Here is a 19,386-nt window from a genome sequence, read left to right on the forward strand (position 1 = left end):
ACAGCACAGACACTGTCTTCCTGTTAGAGTCAAGGTCTTTTCTGCCTTCTCTGCCCAGCTGTGACCTACTTGAGCAGACAGTCTGTATCTGTTTCATTTCAGGACTTTATTATACATTACTACAAGTTTTCCAAGTATATGTTGAATTTGGCTGAAGGTTTTAATTTCTAATTGAAATCTTTTTTTTTTTTTCATTTCTCCATTTGTACATTGGTCTGTGTTTTCAGCTCAAAAGAGCTATAGGGAATCATTTGATCCCTGTTCTCTGCTTGTGCCCCCTGCTGCTGCTATGGAAAGCTGGGCTGTGGTCACTAAGGCTCATCTCTCATGTCTGTCCCCTCAGGAGTAAGACCGCAGCTCTCACAGACGACAGGATCAAGACCATGAGTGAAGTCATAACTGGCATCAGAACAATAAAAATGTATGCTTGGGAAAAGTCATTTGTAGAGCTTATTACCACATTGAGAAGGTAAGTTTTTATATATATCAAGTCACATTTTGTACTTTTTGTTTCCTGTTTTTACTGAATGAATTTAGAAGTCTTACCAAGTTTTCACATTAATGTAAACTTAACTATACCCCACTCCCATATGTGGCAGTGGGGTTAAGTAGAATAGTGGGAACATAATTTTAATCTGCTCTCCCATTTACCATATATATATATATGTATATATATATGTATATATAGCTACACCAGATGGCTTGTGAAATCTTAGTTCCAGGGATTGAACTCAAGGCCCTAGTCAATGAAAGTGCAGAGTCCCAACCACCAGGGAATTTTCTCATTTACTATGTTCTTAAAGGAAAAAAAAAAAAAAAAATATATATATATATATATATATATACACACACACACACACACATATATATGCTTCTTATACAGAAATAAAATTCATAATATTTCTTAATAGTGCAAATCCCAAATAAGCAATAATTATAAAATTTTAGTATTTGAAATGATATTTAAACTAAAGCTGTAATTTATGTTAATGTAGTACAAAGGGGAGATTATAAAGGCTGGGTATAACTGTGTCAGGCCCAACTTTACAAATCAGTATTTTTCATTCCAAATGTCAGTTTTTTTTTTCATTGTAATTGTTTTTGTTTTTAGATAATCATAGATTCACATGCAGTTGCTTATAGTAGGGACCTCCCATGTATCCACTGCTCAGTTTCCCTCAGTGGTAATTTCTGGAAACACTGTAGTGCAATATTGCAACAGGATGTTGACAACTATACAGGGAAGATACAAAATGTTTTCATCAGGACCAGGATTAAACATGTTGCCCTTCTATAGCACACCTACTTCCCTTCTGTCCCTACCACATCCTTAACCCGTGTCAATCTCTAGTCTGGTCTCTATTTCTATAATTTTGTCATTTTTAAAGAATGTTATCTAAATAATACCATACAGTATGTTACCATTTTTGATTGACCTTATTCACTAAGAAGAATTCCCTAGAGACTCATCCAAGTTGTCTCATGTATAAGTAGCTGGTTCCTTTTATTGTTGAGTAGTATTCCTTGAAAATGCTGGGGTTTTGCTCTGCTTTATATTTGTAGAATTTCTTTCATCTTTCAGTTAAATATCTGATGACTGTTTATACTCGAGCCCAGGGTGCTTAGAATTCTCTGGGTGCTCCCTGTCACCTCTCACTTTGCACCTTTGTGGGCGCCCCTCCCTCTGCTGGGGATACACTCTCATCCTCCCTCTTCTCTGGCCTCCGCCAGCCCTGACTAACTGCATGTCGTCTCAGGTTCCGTGTGTCTGTGACTTGCCCTGACTCCACTGCTCTGGGGTACATGCCTCTGCTCTGTACTCCCACGGGGGCTGTGCTGGCTGCCTGTCTAATGTCTTGGTGTCTCACAATTTGGGGGTTGCTTATTCTGTCCCCCAACAAGTTCATGAGCTCCTGCAGGGATAGGCTTTGTCTTAGACATTCTCAAGGTACCTGGCACATGACTTGTGATTTCAAATGCTTGTTGACTGAATATTCAAATCCAATCTGATTGACTCAAAATGTTTAAAAGTGTGACATGAAGGACGCTTTTAGTTGGAAGAGTGAAGTGGCAATGCAGTGTGTGGTCCTGGTGTCAGGGCAGACCCCCGGGTGTGCACTGTGTAGTGTCTCTGTGATGTGAGGGATGGTTTATCTTAATCTGTGTCCACTGCCTAGAAAAGGGCCACTCACACAGGGCACTGAATTCATGGGTTGATGTTGGTGTTCCTTTTAAAACCTGTTTCCTACTCTTTTCCAGGGATGAAATTTCCAAGATTCTGAGAAGTTCCTACCTTAGAGGAATGAATTTGGCAATTTTTTTTGCTGCCAGCAAAATCATGATTTTTATCACCTTCATCATTGCCGTGGTCCTTAACAACCGGATCACAGTCAGCCAAGTGTTTCTGGTGGTGATGCTGTTCGAGACTGTGAGGTTTACAGGCACCCTCTACTTCCCCATGGCTATCGAGAAGGTGTCAGAGGCCGTTGTCAGCATCAACAGAATCAAGGTTTGATGAAAAGCAATTTTTTTTAGTTGTAGGTGAACTTTATGAACAATGTCTTATTTGGTGTCACTGTGTGCCAGTTTGGTGACATTTAAGTCTCATTGCCAAAGCTGGCAGTCTTTCCAAAATGTCATACATACTCCCCTCTCTTCCTATATAGCTGCTAAGCTGCTGCTAAGTCACTTCAGTTGTGTCCAACTCTGTGCCACCCCATAGACGGCAGCCCACGAAAGGCTCCCCTGTCCCTGGGATTCTCCAGGCAAGAACACTGGAGTGGGTTGCCATTTCCTTCTCCAATGCAGGAAAGTGAAAGTGAAGTCGCTCAGTCATGTCCGACTCTTAGCAACCCCACAGACTGCAGCCTACCAGGCTCCTCTGTCCATGGGATTTTCTAGGCAAGAGTATTGGAGTGGGTTGCCATTGCCTTCTCCGACTTCTTATATAGAGTGCATAACAAATATCATAAGATCCCTGCTGGTTTATGGGCGGCAGTAGCAGAGGCACAGGCTCTTGATGTGTAGTGATGACTGCAGGGTGATTAAAATATCTAAAAGCAGGAGCAGCAAACAGATTCCATCTCCTACACTGACTGGAATGACAAGGTAGTGACTGTACATTCCGGGTGTGAACAGGATTCCTTTCTGAGCCGGGAGGGGAGGAGATTGCTGAGAGGTCCTTGTTCCCTGGGCAAGAAGAGTAGCCACAGATTCACTCAGTTCTCTGTGTTTAAAAATGTGTTATTTCTTCCATAGATGCTCTTCTTGATTGCTGAGCTTGCCTTTTGGATCTGCCTTTTCATCCCTGTTCTCTTTTCCCTTTCTGCTTAATCCATCTCAAGCTTCCCTCTTCTTTCTAACTTGTGATTCTTATCATACCCACTGTCTCCTTTTCCTAAGAGTCTGTAAATTTCCAAGGGCAAATAATTTACATCATCAAGACAAAAGCTTGGCACACAGTAGGTGCTCAATTATTCATGTCTGTATGAGTAGGTCTAAAATGAGGATAAATTGGCACTGTGACCTGGCCGGGCATGAGTTTGAGTGTCTGGGCTTTACAAAAAATCTAATTTGTTTTGTTCTTACTTTCTTACAGTGATGGATGGGCTGGTAATAGCTCTTTAGTGAAGTTAGATCACTCTGGGTGTGATTATATTTTATTTTTGGGTCTTGTCATCAAAGCCGATTTTTTTGTCATTAGTTTTCTCTACTATAAAAAACTATTACCCATAAAACATATCAATCATGTGGGTTCAGTTCTGGTCGCCTGAGTTTATCATACTCCCAAAATAGGCTCAAATTCATGTCCACTGAGTCGATGATGCCATCCAACCATCTCATCCTCTGTTGCCCCCTTCTCCTCCTGCCCTCAATCTTTCCCAGCATCAGGGTCTTTTCCAGTGAGTCAGCTCTTTGTATCAGGTGGCCAAAGTATTGGAGCTTTAGCTTCAGCATCAATCCTTCCAATGAACATTGAATATTCACGAAATTGAAAGAATATTGAATATTCATGAAATTGAATGAATGCTGAATATTCATGAATATTGAATATTCATTCAATTCAAAGGGTAGATTTCCTTTAGGATTGACTGGTTTGATCTCTTTGCTGTCCAAGGGACTATCAAGAGTCTTCTCCAGCACCACAGTTCAAAAGCATCAGTTCTTCGGTGCTCAGCCTTCTTCATGGTCCAACCCTCATCTGTACATGACTACTGGAAAAACCATAGCTTTGACTATATGAACCTTTGTCAGCAAAGTGATGCCTCTGCTTTTTAATAAGCTGTTTAGGTTGGTCATAACTTTTCTTCCAAGAAGCAAGCGTCTTTTAATTTCATATCTGCAGTGATTTTGGAGCCCCAAAAGTAAAGCCTCTCACTGTTTGCATGTTTCCCCATCTATTTGCCATGAAGTGATGGGACTGAATGACATGATCTTAGTTTCCTGAATTGTTGGGGTCCTTTAATGGACCAGGACCTGGCGGTCCAGATCAATGATAAGAAAGTGAAAGAGAGAGCCAAAGGGAAGGAGAGAGAGAGAGAGAGAGAGAAAAGAAAGAAAGACAGACAGACACGGGGACCCAAACTCTTATGGAGCAAAGGTGCCTTAATGATTTTTCTGTGAGCATAAATAGGCTGTAGTACAAGAAATTTCTTTCAACAATGATAAAGATCAGAAAAACAAATGTACAGTAACTGTTACCAAGGGAACAAGGGATAATAATGGTCACAAGGTCAAGAGACAACCCATATCTCAAGGAAAAGGGGGGCAAGACTAAGCAGTTTTGTTGTAAAGAGAATGTTTACTAAAGGAGACCCAAGCCTGTCTCACACAATGACCTCTGTCCTGAGAGCTGCATGCAGTTTTACTGGCCTCTGGCAGAAGCTGATAAGGAACAGAGGATTTGTGAGAAACAGCACGTAGTTAAACACTCCCCGACAATGAATGTTGAGTTTTAAGCCAACTTTTTCACTCTCCTCTTTCACTTTCATCCAGAAGCTCTTTAGTTTCTCTTCACTTTCCGTTATTAGGGTGATGTCATCTGCATATCTGAGGTTATTGATATTTCTCCTGGCAATCTTGATTCCAGGTTATTCTTCATCCAGCCCAGCATTTCACATAATGTGCTCTGCATATAATTTAAATAAGCAAGGTGACAATATACAGCCTTGATGCACTCCTTTCCAAATTTTGAACCAGTTCGTTGTTCCATGTCTGGTTTTAACTGTTGCTTCTTGACCTGCTTATAGGTTTCTTAGGAGGCAGGTAAGGTGGTCTGGTCCTATTTCTTTAAGAATTTTTCACAGTTTGTTGTGATCCACACAGTCAAAGGCTTTAGAATAGTCAGTGAAGCAGAAGTCGATGTTTTTCTGGAATTCTCTTGCTCTTTCTATGATCCAACGGATATTGGCAGTTTACCTCTGGTTCCTCTACCTTTTCTAAATCCAGTTTGTACATCTGGAATTTCTCAGTTCACATATTGCTGAAGCTTGAAGGATTTTGAACATTACTTTGCTAGCATGTGGAATGAGCACAATTATGCAATAGTTTGAACATTCTTTGACCTTGTCTTTCTTTGGGATTGGGCTTCCCTGGTGGCTCAGCTGGTAAAGAATCCGCCTGCAATGCAGGAGACCTGGGTTTGATCCCTTGGTTGGAAAGATCCCTTAAAGAAGGGAAAGGCTACCCACTCTAGTATTCTAGAGAATTCCATGGACTGTAGAGTCCATGGAGTTGCAAAGAGTCAGACTTGACTGAGCAACTTTCACTTCTTTGGGATCAGAATGAAAACTGACCTTTCCTAGTCCTGTGGCCACTGCTGAGTTTTCCAAATTTGATGGCATATTGAGTGCAGCACTTTAACAGCATCATCTTTTAGGATTTGAAGTGACTCAGTTGGAATCTCATCACCTCCTCTAGCTTTGTTCATAGTAATGCTTCCAAGGCTAACTTGACTTCACACTATAGGATGTTTGGCTCTAGGTGAGTGATCACACCATTGCAGTTATCCAGATTATTAAGACCTATGGAACCTGCTTCTCTTTTGTCTCCTTCATTGGCAGACATGTTCTTTACCACTAGAGCCACCTGGGAAGCCCAAAGAACTACCATGCTGCTGCTGCTAATTCGCGTCAGTCATGTCCAACTCTGTGCGACTCCATAGACGGCAGCCCACCAGGCTTCCCCGTCCCTGGGATTCTCCAGGCAAGAACACTGGAGTGAGTTGCCATTTCCTTCTCCAATGCGTGAAAGTAAAAAGTGAAAATGAAGTCACTCAGTCGTCTCTTCGAGACCCCATGGACTGCAGCCTACCAGGTTCCTCTGTCCATGGATTTTCCAGTTAAGAGTACTGGAGTGGGGTTCCACTGCTTTCTCTGAAGAACTACCATATGATCCAACAATTCCAGTTCTAGGTATTTTCCCAAATAAAATGAAATAAGAGATATCTTTTCAAAATATATCTGTACTCCCATGTTCATTGCAATGCTACTCATAATAACCAAGATGTGGAAACTACCTGAATGTTCACTGGTGGGTGAATGAGTATAAAGTGAGTGTGTACATAAAGCAGAATGTTATTCAGTGTTAGGAAAAAAGGAAACTCTGCAATAGCAACAACATGGGTGAAACCTGAAGACATGATGAGTGACATAAGCTAGTCATGTGAGGACACATGCTGTATGATTCTGCTTGTAAGAGGTATCAAAAATAATCAAATTCATAGAATCAAAATCAAAGCTAAAGGGGAAATAGGGAGTTACTGATCAATAGACATAAAATTTCAGGTAAGAAAGATGAATATATTTTGGATTATCTCCTATACAGTGTTGTTTCTGTTGTTACCAATGATGTACCTTTAATTTACTGTAATAAAATGACAACAGAAATAGAATCCTGATAGCAATTGAATGGGATAAGCATAAGTGTCCCCATTTGACAGGTAAGGAAACAGGTCCTATAACAGATGAAATAGTTCACCCGTCTTTTCATCTCTCGTAAGTGACAGAACTAGGATTCTGCCCAAAGCCTGGTTTCTTGCATCGCCTTGTTAGTATATTCTGGCATGTGGAATCTCTCATTAAGTGTGGCTTTCATCATCTGTGGCCCTACATCTCTTTCTTTGAGCTCCTGGATGTAACTTTGAGCTGACTAAGCCACGTGTTTGTGGATTTCTTTCCTTCCCTGAACTCCAGACTTATCTAAAAGGCAGCTACAGTGTCTTGTACATCTTTGTACTCCTCACAAATAGCCAATGCTCAGAAAATGTGCAACTGAAGTACCTTCCAGCTCCATCATGTCTAGGCTCCTGCAGATGCCTAACTATTAAGAATGGTTGTAGTGGAGACAGTGGTAACTCTGATTCTCAAATCAATTATGTGACGCACTTAAAGGAGATGCATGAAAGGGGACCTGCAGAGTTTTTCAGAGTATTGTGCTCAAAAATATTTGAGCAGGATTTTTTATTTCTTTTCCACCAAAATGTACCTGAACAGTGTCTGAGGCTTAAAATTACTTTCCATGTAAATGTGTGTGGTAACATTAAAATTATAACCTACTGAGAACTTTAAATTTTCCTGGGGCTTTGTCAGGATGCTTTGTGTTCTGATTAAACATCATTGATTTGAGCAAGAAACCTAGATTTTCTCATGTTCATACATTTTCTGGCGGGATGATGGTCTAGGAATTTAGAGATCTTTTAGGCAATAGTTGTTTTCAGTAAAGGCGGGACCAATGGCCGAGAATAAGCATGGTGAGAAGGTTGGTGTTAGTATGACACATTGTTCCAAGGTGAGTAGAAATAATTGTTGAACTATTTTTTTTCTTTTACATATTAGACTCTTATTCAGCTCATATAATTTCTGCAATGCTTAAGAAATTTTTATTTCTCTAGCTCATCAGAATCCCTTGAATGCCTTTAAAAAAAATCACACCTTGGTGTTTCTGATTCACTAGGTTTTTGCTAGGGCCCAAAGTATCTGTGTCTTTAGTCAATGTGCCATGCATCTGAAAATCAGCCAAACCTGGGAAATATTGCCCTAGTTGTAGACAGAAACACACAAAGTCATCAGGTATTTTAGCAAATATAAAATACGACAGGATGTTGTTGAGATTAAAATAATTTGAGAGGAAAACCCTGTCTTAATTTATGCTAGACTTTTGGTGGGGTGTGGGGGAGTAAATTTGAAATTTATCCACCTATTTCATCACTTCACAAAATAATGGAATACTACCTACCTGAAGTCTGGAGCAGGCTAGATGAGTATGTTCAGTGGCAAGTAAGCACATGCAGAGAAGTCCTTCCTCCTTGGAATGTATATTTTATCAAGTGAGGGGTTACTGCTACTGCTGCTGCTAAGTCACTTCAGTTGTGTCCGACTCTGTGCGACCCCATAGATGGCAGCCTACCAGGCTCCCCCGTCCCTGGGATTCTCCAGGCAAGAACACTGGAGTGGGTTGCCATTTCCTTCTCCAATGCATGGAAGTGAAAAGTGAAAGTGAAGTCGCTCAGTCGTGTCCGACTCCTAGCGACCCCATGGACTGCAGCCCACCAGGCCCCTCCATCCATGGGATTTTCCAGGCAAGAGTACTGGAGTGGGGTGCCACTGCCTTCTCTGAGTGAGGGGTTAAAATAGAATCAAATAGTGAAACTCATGGTGGAGGCACATTTGTCTGTCATCAGTCCTTGGAAGGAAAAGTCTGAGGTGCCATGAAGTGCTTTGGCAGAATCACTGGTGTAATTTTGGAGGTCGTGTTTCCTGGAAAGGCTGAGGAAATTACCTGGAGAATTCCGTGTGTAGGGCTGGGGGAGGTGGGAGGCTGATGCTTCTCATTTTCCTGGGGAAGGTGATGTGATAAAGGCTTTTAGTGCATGAGAAGGGGATTCATGCATTTAAGGAACCAAAAATGTTTGAGCCTCCAGAGTATGGAGTGCTAGAGGCCTGATCAGGGGACTATGTAAGTCCCTACAGGAAACTTTAAGATTTTTTATCATCTCAGAGTTCCCTCTGGCTGCAGGTTCTAAATGTGCTGGAGTTTGGAGCCAGACTTTCTCCTTGAGGAGAAACTAGTCCACTTACTGAGAAACTTACAACTTTCCTCATGGCCTGAAACTCTTTTTATTATATATACACACAAACATACACACACACACCCTACACACACACACATACACACACATATATATATAATATGTGTGTATTATATACACGCACAAACCTATATATATAAAATACTCTATGTATCCTGTATTCACTATGTTGCTGTATATCTGATGCACTGTATATTTTATTCTATATATTATTTAGTGTGTTCTGATGTGAACCAACACTTTAAGTACAGTTGGAAAAATGATATGTAGGCCATATGAAGTTTGTTATCAATTCCAGGAAAGCAGTTATGTTTGTTTGTGCTTTCATCCTGCAAACTAAACTGTCTGTTTTTCCTTTCTCTGTAGGACTTTCTGTTACTTGAAGAGATACCACTGCATGACCATCAGCTGCTGCCATCAGATGGTGAAACAATTGTAGATGTGCAAGATTTAACTGCTTTTTGGGATAAGGTAACAAGTCCTCCACCTCAGGATCATGACTGCTAATAAAACAACTGTGACATAGATTTATAAGAAAATTTTGAGGTTTTACACATGGTGTAAAATGTGACTTACTCATACACTGAAAGTATGTTATAAAACTTCTCAAAATCAGGAATAAGGTTTGAAACTACTGGAGATTATAAAATCAGCTAAGACATCTTACAGGTTGTTCTCTCTCTCATTTTCAACAGAGCTTTAGAGTATTAGCATATCTTGAACTTAAATTATGTACATTGGTAATGTTAGAATTTACAGGATTGGGCATACAAAATGCTGCGGTATGATGTGGGTTAACTAACAAATACACAACCAGTTGTTAGAAACAACAGCCTTTGGGGAATCATGTACATTTTCTGTATACTGATCTTCACAGACCATCTTACTACACACGGAGTGAGGCTGTGATCTGGATCTTGTCTGTGGGGTAGAGTGGGGGCTCCCCCATCCTAATCTTCTGGAAGCTTCTGGCTACTTTGGTGGCAGCCAGGGACAGGAGGAGACAGCAAGTGGTCATCGTGAGCTCCAGTGATTCCGTTCAAAGCTTTCACTGTATGGAAGCTGACATGGAGAACTGGCGATGTTCCAACACTTGGTTTATTTATAATGTTCAGGCAAACAGGGAAAACAGAAGAATTTGCTTTCAAGTATTGCACTCCCAGTGCAGCCCCTTTATTGACAATTGAAATGCTCGCCTGCAACCTGGTTCCATGGTCCTCTGTGCACACCCTCCTGTGTCAGTGTGGGTGAGTCAGGAAAACTGAACCCACACCACAGGAGGGTAGGTTAGGTCATGGGTTAGGTCATAGGGAGCCCTCAGGAGGGAGAGGGGCACAGACGTTGGGGTTTTGGAGAGAAGCTGAGTCTGAATGAAGCCCCTGCTGGGTTGGGAGGCAGGAGATTCTGTAACCTGCTCCCCTAGACAGCCAGGTGGGCAGGTGGGGGGAGGTCTCAGGGACCCAGGTCTCATTCATGAAATGGTGGGACTTGGTCTGTCTTTAAGCTCTAAAATAAATGGTCCTGTGTGAGCCTCCAGATTTCATGGAACAGGGGTTTCCAACTGTGTCTGCACAGAGTTAGGGCTCAGCTGATGATCCTTGTTGAGTCAGTGTCCCCTGATCCTGGGTAACCATAATGGGAGGCGACCCAGTGCCTCTGAGCTGTCAAGTGCTGCCCCCTTCTGGTCATGGCCGAGTAGTGCCTGCCCGAAGCCTGCACAGGGAGGGAACTCAATGTCCTGTCCTGACAAACTATGAGGGGAGGGGACAGGGATGATGATTGTATGTGGTTCATTGTTTTGTTGTCACATCTGAGTGAAAAGTAGTAAAATAGGACCCTAAGTGTCAACGCGAAGAAAGGCGTGAAGTTTAAACAAATGCTTCTTGTATATTAAAATCTAGCTTCTTACTGATTTTTCATTCCTAAAACCTGAAACTTTTTTTTGGTGATGAAAGTTAATTATTTTTTTTAGTAAATGATTGCCTTATTATCAGTTCAGCTGTTTACAGAGAAATCTTTCATTTTGAAGATTATCTAGACTTTTTTATACAGACTCTATGCTTTTAGTCTTTGGGGCATTTTACTTAATTACATGTAACCACTGTGTATGTATTTTTAAACATAACAGTTACTGACAATTTTCTTAACACTTAGAATATGTAAAGAAGTACACATACCCTCAAGTCTCCCAGGAATATGCCCTGTGATTGGCATGATGAGTACTTTGTCCTTCTTCCTCATGAAATGTTTTTGTTTTCCTTACAGTATAGGTATAGGTACTTTATTTTCCCTGTTTATCCAGGACAGGTAATGCATATAACATGTATAAAACTGAGGCTTTATTCCTCTGGCTCACAACGTCATGATTTTCCTTATTCCCCATTTATTTTGGTGTTATTGGTGTTAAATTAGAGCTCTCGTGAAATTAGACCATTATTTACAAGAGCTAATTTACCAAGAGTGATTTTATTATGTAAAGTGTCCTCTTCTTGCTGAGTGTTACTGAGATTTTTTTCTTTATCAAATGAAAATGGAGATATTAATGGGGATTTCAAATTACACTGTTTATTAGTATAGGACCAGGCGCGCTATGTTCTTCTGCTGCCACCTTGTGGAAATTAATGAGATAGTTAAAACCAAAGATGATTGCGTGTGTGTTCAGTCGCTGTGTCAGACTCTTTGTAAACCCATGGACTGTAGCCTACCAGGCTCCTCTGTCCATGGAATTTCCAAGCAAGGATACCAGAGTGGCTATGAAAGGGTAAGTGGTAAAAACCTCCCACACTGAATACTCTAGTAAGTACATTATTTTAATAAGCTTATGTACATCATTCAGTTTGCATTTCAAGCAGGTTCCTTGTCATTTCAACTCCTTAAATTCTGTGGGTGTCTACACTGGAGTCCATGTTGAAATTTGGTAAAAGAAGCCTTCCTAAGGCAACTAAAGCTGTTTCAACTCCCAAAAAGATAGGAGTGGATGAAAAGACCTGTAAAACACAATGTCTTTTTTTTTAAATTTAATTTAATTTTATTTTATTTTTTAACTTTACAATATTGCATTGGTTTTGCCATATATCACAGAGAAGGCAACCAACATGAATCTGCCACAGATATACACGTGTTCCCCATCCTGAACCCTCCTCCCTCCTCCCTCCCCATGCCATCCCTCTGGGTCGTCCCAGTGCACCAGCCCCAAGCATCTAGTATCGTGCATCGAACCTGGACTGGCGACTAGTTTCATATATAATATTATACATGTTTAAATGCCATTATCCCAAATCTTCCCACCCTCTCCCTCTTCCACAGAGTCCAAAAGACTGTTCTATACATTAGTGTCTCTTTTGCTGTCTCATATACAGGGTTATTGTTACCATCTTTCTAAATTCCACATATATGCTTTAGTATAGTGTATTGGTGTTTTTCTTTCTGGCTTACTTCACTCTGTATAATAGGCTCCAGGTTTATCCACCTCATTAGAACTGATTCAGATGTATTCTTTTTAATGGCTGAGTAATACTCCATTGTGTATATGTACCATGGCTTTCTTATCCATTCATCTGCTGATGGACATCTATGTTGCTTCCATGTCCTGGCTATTATCAACAGTGCTGCGATGAACATTGGGGTACACGTGTCTCTTTCAATTCTGGTTTCCTTGCTATGTATGCCCAGCACTAGGATTGCTGGGTCATGGATTAAAGATCTAAATATAAGACCAGAAACTATAAAACTCCTAGAGGAGAACATAGGCAAAATACTCTCCGACATACATCACAGCAGGATCCTCTATGACCCACCTCCCAGAATATTGGAAATAAAACAAAAATAAACAAATGGGACCTAATTAAACTTAAAAGCTTCTGCACAACAAAGGAAACTATAAGAAAGGTGAAAAGACAGCCTTCAGAATGGGAGAAAATAATAGCAAATGAAGCAACTGACAAACAACTAATCTCAAAAATATACAAGCAACTCCTACAGCTCAACTCCAGAAAAATAAATGACCCAGTCAAAAAATGGGCCAAATAACTAAATAGACATTTCTCCAAAGAAGACATACAGATGGATAACAAACACATGAAAAGATGCTCAACATCATTCATTATCAGAGAAATGCAAATCAAAACCACTATGAGGTACCATTTCACGCCAGTCAGATTGGCTGTGATCCAAAAGTCTACAAGCAATAAATGCTGGAGAGGGTGTGGAGAAAAGGGAACCCTCTTACACTGTTGGTGGGAATGCAAACTAGTACAGCCACTATGGAGAACAGTGTGGAGATTCCTTAAAAAACTGGAACTAGAACACAGTGTCTTAAAATGAGAAAAATGTGGGCTATGTTAGCATTTCTGTGACTCTTATGGTATTTTCCCCACTATTTGAAGTAATTTGTGTTACTTTATTGAAATGGGTACATTTTTGTAACTTTCATTTGCAGGAATCAGGAACCCCAGCCCTAAAAGGCCTTTCCTTTACTGTCAGACCTGGTGAACTGTTAGCTGTGGTCGGACCTGTAGGCGCAGGAAAGGTACGTTCTGATGGGTTTTGACAGCTTGATAACAGCCCCGGTTATATTCTCAGAGTGGAGCCCAGAGCTGAGTGTGACTCAGTTTGAATTCAGTGTGTCTAGAACAGTGTTTCTCTAGGTGTATTCTGTGGAGCATTCATTTTGTGAAAAGGTTTTGTGGCAAATAAATCTGAATAAATGCACACAGTGTTTTCCTTCTTGGTGCTTCACATTGCCCAGTTGGGAACCACTTGTCAAGCACTGAACATCTCAGTGAAGGAAATTATTGATGTGACAGCTGTTCAGAATGGATGGAGACAATGGGGATTTCTTTTTGTCACAGTGGCCCCTCCAGGAAGTCTGGAGGTGGTGCAGGTTCTTCCAGGAAGTTCTGAGCATTTCCCCACATGACCTGACTTGGTCCTATCAGTGAACATGTAGTGAATGTGCAGCCACGTGCTGGAGATAAAGGTACAGACATGAGCCAGGGCTCGACGCCTCTGCTCCAGAGCAGCCAGGTTCTGGGATGAGACAGATACACAGGCAGGTTATTTCAGCCCAGGGCAATGAGCACTCTGCACAGACAGAACACACCTATGTGTTGTAAAAAATATGAAATTTGCACGTTGACTTAGTCTCATGTGTTTTGTGCAACAACATACAGAAACTTAAATGTGGGATATGTACATGAAAGGGTGATGATTTCCTTTATCATGGACTTTTGCTCTGCAGACACAACTCACTTCATAGTTTAATTCATCATCTTTGGATATATTATTCACACATAACTTAAAAAAAATAAAATATTTGTTTATTTGACTGCATGAGATCTTAGTTCCAGCATGTAAGGTCTAGTTCCCTGACCAGGGATTGAACCCCAGCCCCTGCACTGGGAGCTCAGAGTCCCAGCCTCTGGGCCACCAGGGAGTTCCCTATACATAGCTTTTTAAGAACAAGTATTTGTCAAATAAAGGATATCCCGGATGTAGGAACAACTGCATTAAACATCAGATATATGAAATACACATCCTGTGGGGCTGCTCTACTAGAAAAAGATGTTAAAGATTCTTAATTAGTCTTTGCTGAGTAGAGCACTTCATTTGGGGGAAACTCAGGCAGCATAGATTGTTATACTATTCATATTCCTTATCAACCTTTAGTTTACCTTGACCAATGGTATTATTTTTATTTTTATTTTTATTTTCATCACAATCACCAGAGCAGTACTTTATCCTGTTCTGAAGGAAAGGGTTCTACTGTGTATCAAGCACCAGGGTGGGGTCGGCTGTGCTGCAGGGCATGTTCCATCCTGAGTGCTGCCTGTTCATTTGTGTGTTGCCATCTGTTTCAGTCATCACTGTTAAGCGCTTTGCTGGGGGAGCTTTCCTTGATCCAGGGAAATGTCAACGTCCACGGGAGGATTGCATATGTTTCTCAGCAGCCCTGGGTGTTTCCAGGAACTGTGAGGAGTAACATTTTATTTGGGAAGAAATATGAAGAAGACAGATACAAAGAAGTAATAAAGGCGTGTGCTTTGGAAAAGGTGAATAATGACTTTTGAGCTGCATATACTCAAATTTCAAATAGTGATAATGTTGGTTTAAACTCTAAAGTTAGTTGAAATTTCTTTTTAATTTGAAAAGTCTTTGATTGTTGCTCAATATATTTGCTGGTCTTCTGGGTAAATATGCAGGCACATATGTTGCTGTTTTAATCCTGATGTGATAACAACACTCACAGAATAACTTTGGTGGGGGGCTGTGTGGTTGTTTCATTTTGTGAAATTTCATTCATTGTTTTTGGTATGGAGGGCTGTGCCACATGCCTTCCACAATCTTAGTTTCCTGGCTACAGACTGAACTCGGTCCCTTGACTACAGACTGAATTCGGTCCCTTGGCAAGTGAGAGCACAGAGTCCCAACCACTGGACCACCAGTGAACAGGGGATTTCCTCATTCACTTTTAATTTCTTTTTTTAATGGACAATTGCAAAACTTTGTAAAAAATAGAGAGCATGGTGTAATGAACCCTCATGTACCACCCCCCCAGCTTTAGCCAGGAACAGTTGGTGGCCAGTCTGGCTGCATCTCCAACTCTGCCAGCCCCACCCCCACCCCGGATTATTCTGGAAAAGATCCTAGGCCTCAGATTAGTTCATCTGCAAATGTATTATTAGTTTTCTCTGAAAGATAGGAAAGCCTTTGGGAAAAAATCACATTATTTCACCTGAAAAATAACCCAGATTCCTGAATGTCATCGACCTGCTAGTCTCTGTTTACATGTCCTTAGTCATCTCACAGAGGAATCTCCTTCAGTGCCACTGGAGGCAGCCTGCACATGAGTTCTCCCCCCTGACCCTTGGCTCGTGCCTCCTCAGGCCTTTTCAGTCCCTAGGTTTCCCTCTCCACTTGGTTTTGACTTGCATTTTTATTTAAAGAAAATAGAATACTTTAACATTTCTTCTTAATACTGCATCTTTTCTTTGGGGGAGAGATTGTTTTCAGAAATGGCATTGCATTTCACAGAAAATGACAAAATTAAACATTTAATTCTAGCTTGGGATTTAAATGAAATTAGTGAATGAATGATGAAAACTGAACTTACTTGAGAGGGGAATGTAATTTGGCAAAAAGGAAGAACAATGTAAATACTGATTAAACAGTATGTTACTCTCCTGGGTGGCTCCCCTTGAGTCTGTTGAGTCCAGTCTGGACATCTGAGTATTCTTCTATACTGTGAGAAAGAGCCCAGGACAGACTTTCAGAGGTGAGGAGTTAAGACTCCAAAACCTCCTTCCTGAGGAAATAGAAAGTAGTAATTTTGCTTGAACCACAGCTCAAACATCATAGATTGTATCATGTGAGTAGCATTTTGCAATAATGTTGTTAAAACAGAATTGCTCCTTTAATGGGCTTCTTTTCTTTCTCTGGGTTCTTATTAATGGGAGATTGTGTTTTCAGAAATAATGTCAAGTTAGCAGGAATGAGCTAGATTTGTATTAAATGGTGTTGAGACTGTATAAGAAAAGAAGAGGGAAGTGCATATAGAACAGTGAGAACAGTAGCTCCCATTTATTCAGAGTCCATATGCAAATCATTTTTCTGTCTTTCACCCCTGTGTGTGCACACATGTAAGAGGGTATATGAGTTATTGATTCTTTATCAGTGTCTTCAGCATTAACATCCTCATTTTATAGTTGGTAAAACTAAGGCTTGGAGGATCAAACAGTTCATCTCAGCTCAAGTTCAGATCCCTTTCTGCATGACTCTAGACTCCCTGCTTGTCCTTGGTGCTGTGCTGCCTCTCAGTTGAGGAAATGTATAAGGAAGAATTTTTTTAATTTATTTATTTTAATTAGAGGCTAATTACTTTACAATATTGTATTGGTTTTGACGTACATTAACATGAATCCCCCACGGTGTACACGTGTTCCTAATCCTGAGCCCCTCTCCCACCTCCCTCCCCATACCATCTCTCTGGATCATAGAGCAGGTGATAGATGAAGGTATAAGGTGGGGTGTGGAGTAAACAGATCTCAGGCATTTCCTCTTTACTGTAATCGCTTCCAGCCCCTGATGCCCAGATCAGACTCCAGAGACCCAGGCCAGGGTGAGGTGTTTCTTTCATGACTTTGCCTTACTGGTGAAGCTCAGCCCTTCTTTCTCCCCACATTTGAGCATCTCTACAGAAGAGATGGGACAGCGGCTGATATTCAGCTTTTTCCCTGGGGGTCAATGCTTTGTTGTAGCTACATGGGCTGATTGGACCAGTAATGTGGGCAGTGTTCTGGGGCCTCCCCCACCCTCGGGTGTCCATGCGGCAGTGTCTGGTGGGAAGGGGCCCTGCAGGACCGGGCTGCACAGCGATTCTTCTGTACATGATGTGACCATTATAAACATGGACTGCTTTCCTAGTCTGCGTGGTCGGAACACGGACACCTTCCAAATGTATCTGGAGTGTGACGCCATCTCTGCATCCTCACTGCTCCCTCTCTGGTCCTGACCACAGTCATCTCTCACCTAGATTTTTCCAGTAGCCTCTTTACTTATATTCATACTTCCCCTTCCCCACTTACTGCCTGTTTTCTGCAAAGCACAGGAGTGATTCCTTAAAAAACCCAAGACCATGTCAGTCCTCCCCTTCCTCCTTTACTGGAGTGACCCCAGGGCTCCTCCTGCTCTGGCTCTGCCCTCACTCCCCTCATTCTTACTCAGCTCTGCTCTCCTGCCTCCTTGTCCTGAACCCCTTGGGCACCTCCCTGTGGCCCCTGCACCCGCCCCTCCCTCTGTGAGGAGCAGCCTCTCCAGGTCTGCCAGAGCCCCCCTCCCCAGATCTGCTCACAACCCCTCTGAGCAGAGTCCTCACACCCCAGTATGGACTCACTTCCCTCCTTCACTCTCGATTCGACTTCCTTTTCCTTTTCGTCCTTAGTTCTTGCACTCAACATGAAAAGAAACTGTAGGGACTTTGTTTCCTCGTGGCTGAATTCACTGTGCCCAGAACAATGTCTAGCATGTAGTCAGTCCTCAGTAAATATCTGTTAAAATGGTCAAATGCATAAATGCTGTGAAAAACTACAGAATGAAGAAAAGATTAAAAAAAACCCCGAGAGGTTTGTTGTTTTAATATTCAAGGTTATCGTTATTCACTATGAAATAAGCCCATTATCATTGATCAAACACTTGTGGGGAGAACAGCTGCTGAAAGGTTAGGATGCTAGGAGAACACATTTTAAATCTTTTTCTTTTTCTCTCTCCTTATAGAATTTGCAGAATTTGAAGGAAAGAGATCAAACTGTGATAGGAGATGGAGGAACCCCGCTGAATGAAGGGCAGAAAGCCCAGATCAGCCTCGCCAGGTAAATGGGGTTTCAGTTGCCATCCGCCCCTCCTCCTCCATGGCTCCTAGTGGACGTGAGCACGCAGACCCCGCTCACCGGGTGGGCCTGGGTGAAGCAGGCTCTTGGCCCTTTCCCTGGGCTCCTGGAATGAACATGACATTGTTGGACACCATCATGATTCAGAGATGAGACCCAGGGAGTGTGAAGTATCCTCTCCTGACATCTCTCTACATTTTCTAGAGCCGTATATCAGGACGCAGACATCTACCTCCTGGACGATCCGCTCAGCGCAGTGGATGTAGAAGTCAGCAGGCACTTGTTCGAACAGTGAGTTTGCTCCTGTTTTCTATCGTTTCTTCTTTCCAAGAGCCCTGTCGGGATCAGGGAAGGAAGCTCAGGAAAGCCTTTGTGATTCAGGAGACTCAGCTCATTGTGTGCTGCTGTCCTTCTCTCCCTTTATTCCCTCAAAAGAAGATCCATTGTGGAGAAATCTTGCATCATGTTGAGGTCAGGACAGAAAAATACAGCAGGTGCTTCCAGTGTGTGGAGCACAGTGGAGTCCATGCTTTAGGGAGTCAGGGATAGATGGCAGATTCCACCCTGTGACTTGCAGTTGATGGATCCAGATGCTGTGGACAGATCCACACCCCAGGAATCAGAAGGATGCTATCCGATTTTTAAATCATAGAGTGGAAGTCTGTAATCTGATACTTGGCTGCCAGTTCTTTTCCTCCATCATTCCCTCATCATTTAAGGCACATTAGAAGGTACAGTGTTTTCAGTACTGACATAGAGCTTCCGTGGAAAGGCCTTGTTATCTTATGCTTATTATTCTTTAGGTCTGAAAATACTTAGCAAAGTCTAGAATTCAGGAATAACTTATCAGAGCCATACTTGATATCAGAGTATGGCTTCAATCATTTAATGTTGCTTCATGGATGCTTGTGGAAT

General features: G+C 41.6%; 1 protein-coding gene across 1 annotated transcript in view; it reads left to right on the plus strand.

The window, feature by feature from the left end:
• The window catches only part of LOC113888438 (multidrug resistance-associated protein 4-like), a 131,040-nt gene that overhangs the window by 35,225 nt on the left and 76,429 nt on the right, over positions 1 to 19,386 (plus strand). Inside the window, exons 8-14 of the mRNA XM_027535566.1 lie at positions 344 to 469; positions 2,260 to 2,509; positions 9,455 to 9,559; positions 13,527 to 13,616; positions 14,947 to 15,138; positions 18,359 to 18,453; positions 18,676 to 18,762. Of these exons, the coding sequence (XP_027391367.1) occupies positions 344 to 469; positions 2,260 to 2,509; positions 9,455 to 9,559; positions 13,527 to 13,616; positions 14,947 to 15,138; positions 18,359 to 18,453; positions 18,676 to 18,762 (945 nt within the window). The remainder of the gene's footprint in view (positions 1 to 343; positions 470 to 2,259; positions 2,510 to 9,454; positions 9,560 to 13,526; positions 13,617 to 14,946; positions 15,139 to 18,358; positions 18,454 to 18,675; positions 18,763 to 19,386) is intronic.

The sequence above is a fragment of the Bos indicus x Bos taurus genome, unplaced genomic scaffold (genome assembly GCF_003369695.1).
Source record: "Bos indicus x Bos taurus breed Angus x Brahman F1 hybrid unplaced genomic scaffold, Bos_hybrid_MaternalHap_v2.0 SuperScaffold_100135, whole genome shotgun sequence".
Classification (NCBI taxonomy): Eukaryota; Metazoa; Chordata; class Mammalia; order Artiodactyla; family Bovidae; genus Bos; species Bos indicus x Bos taurus.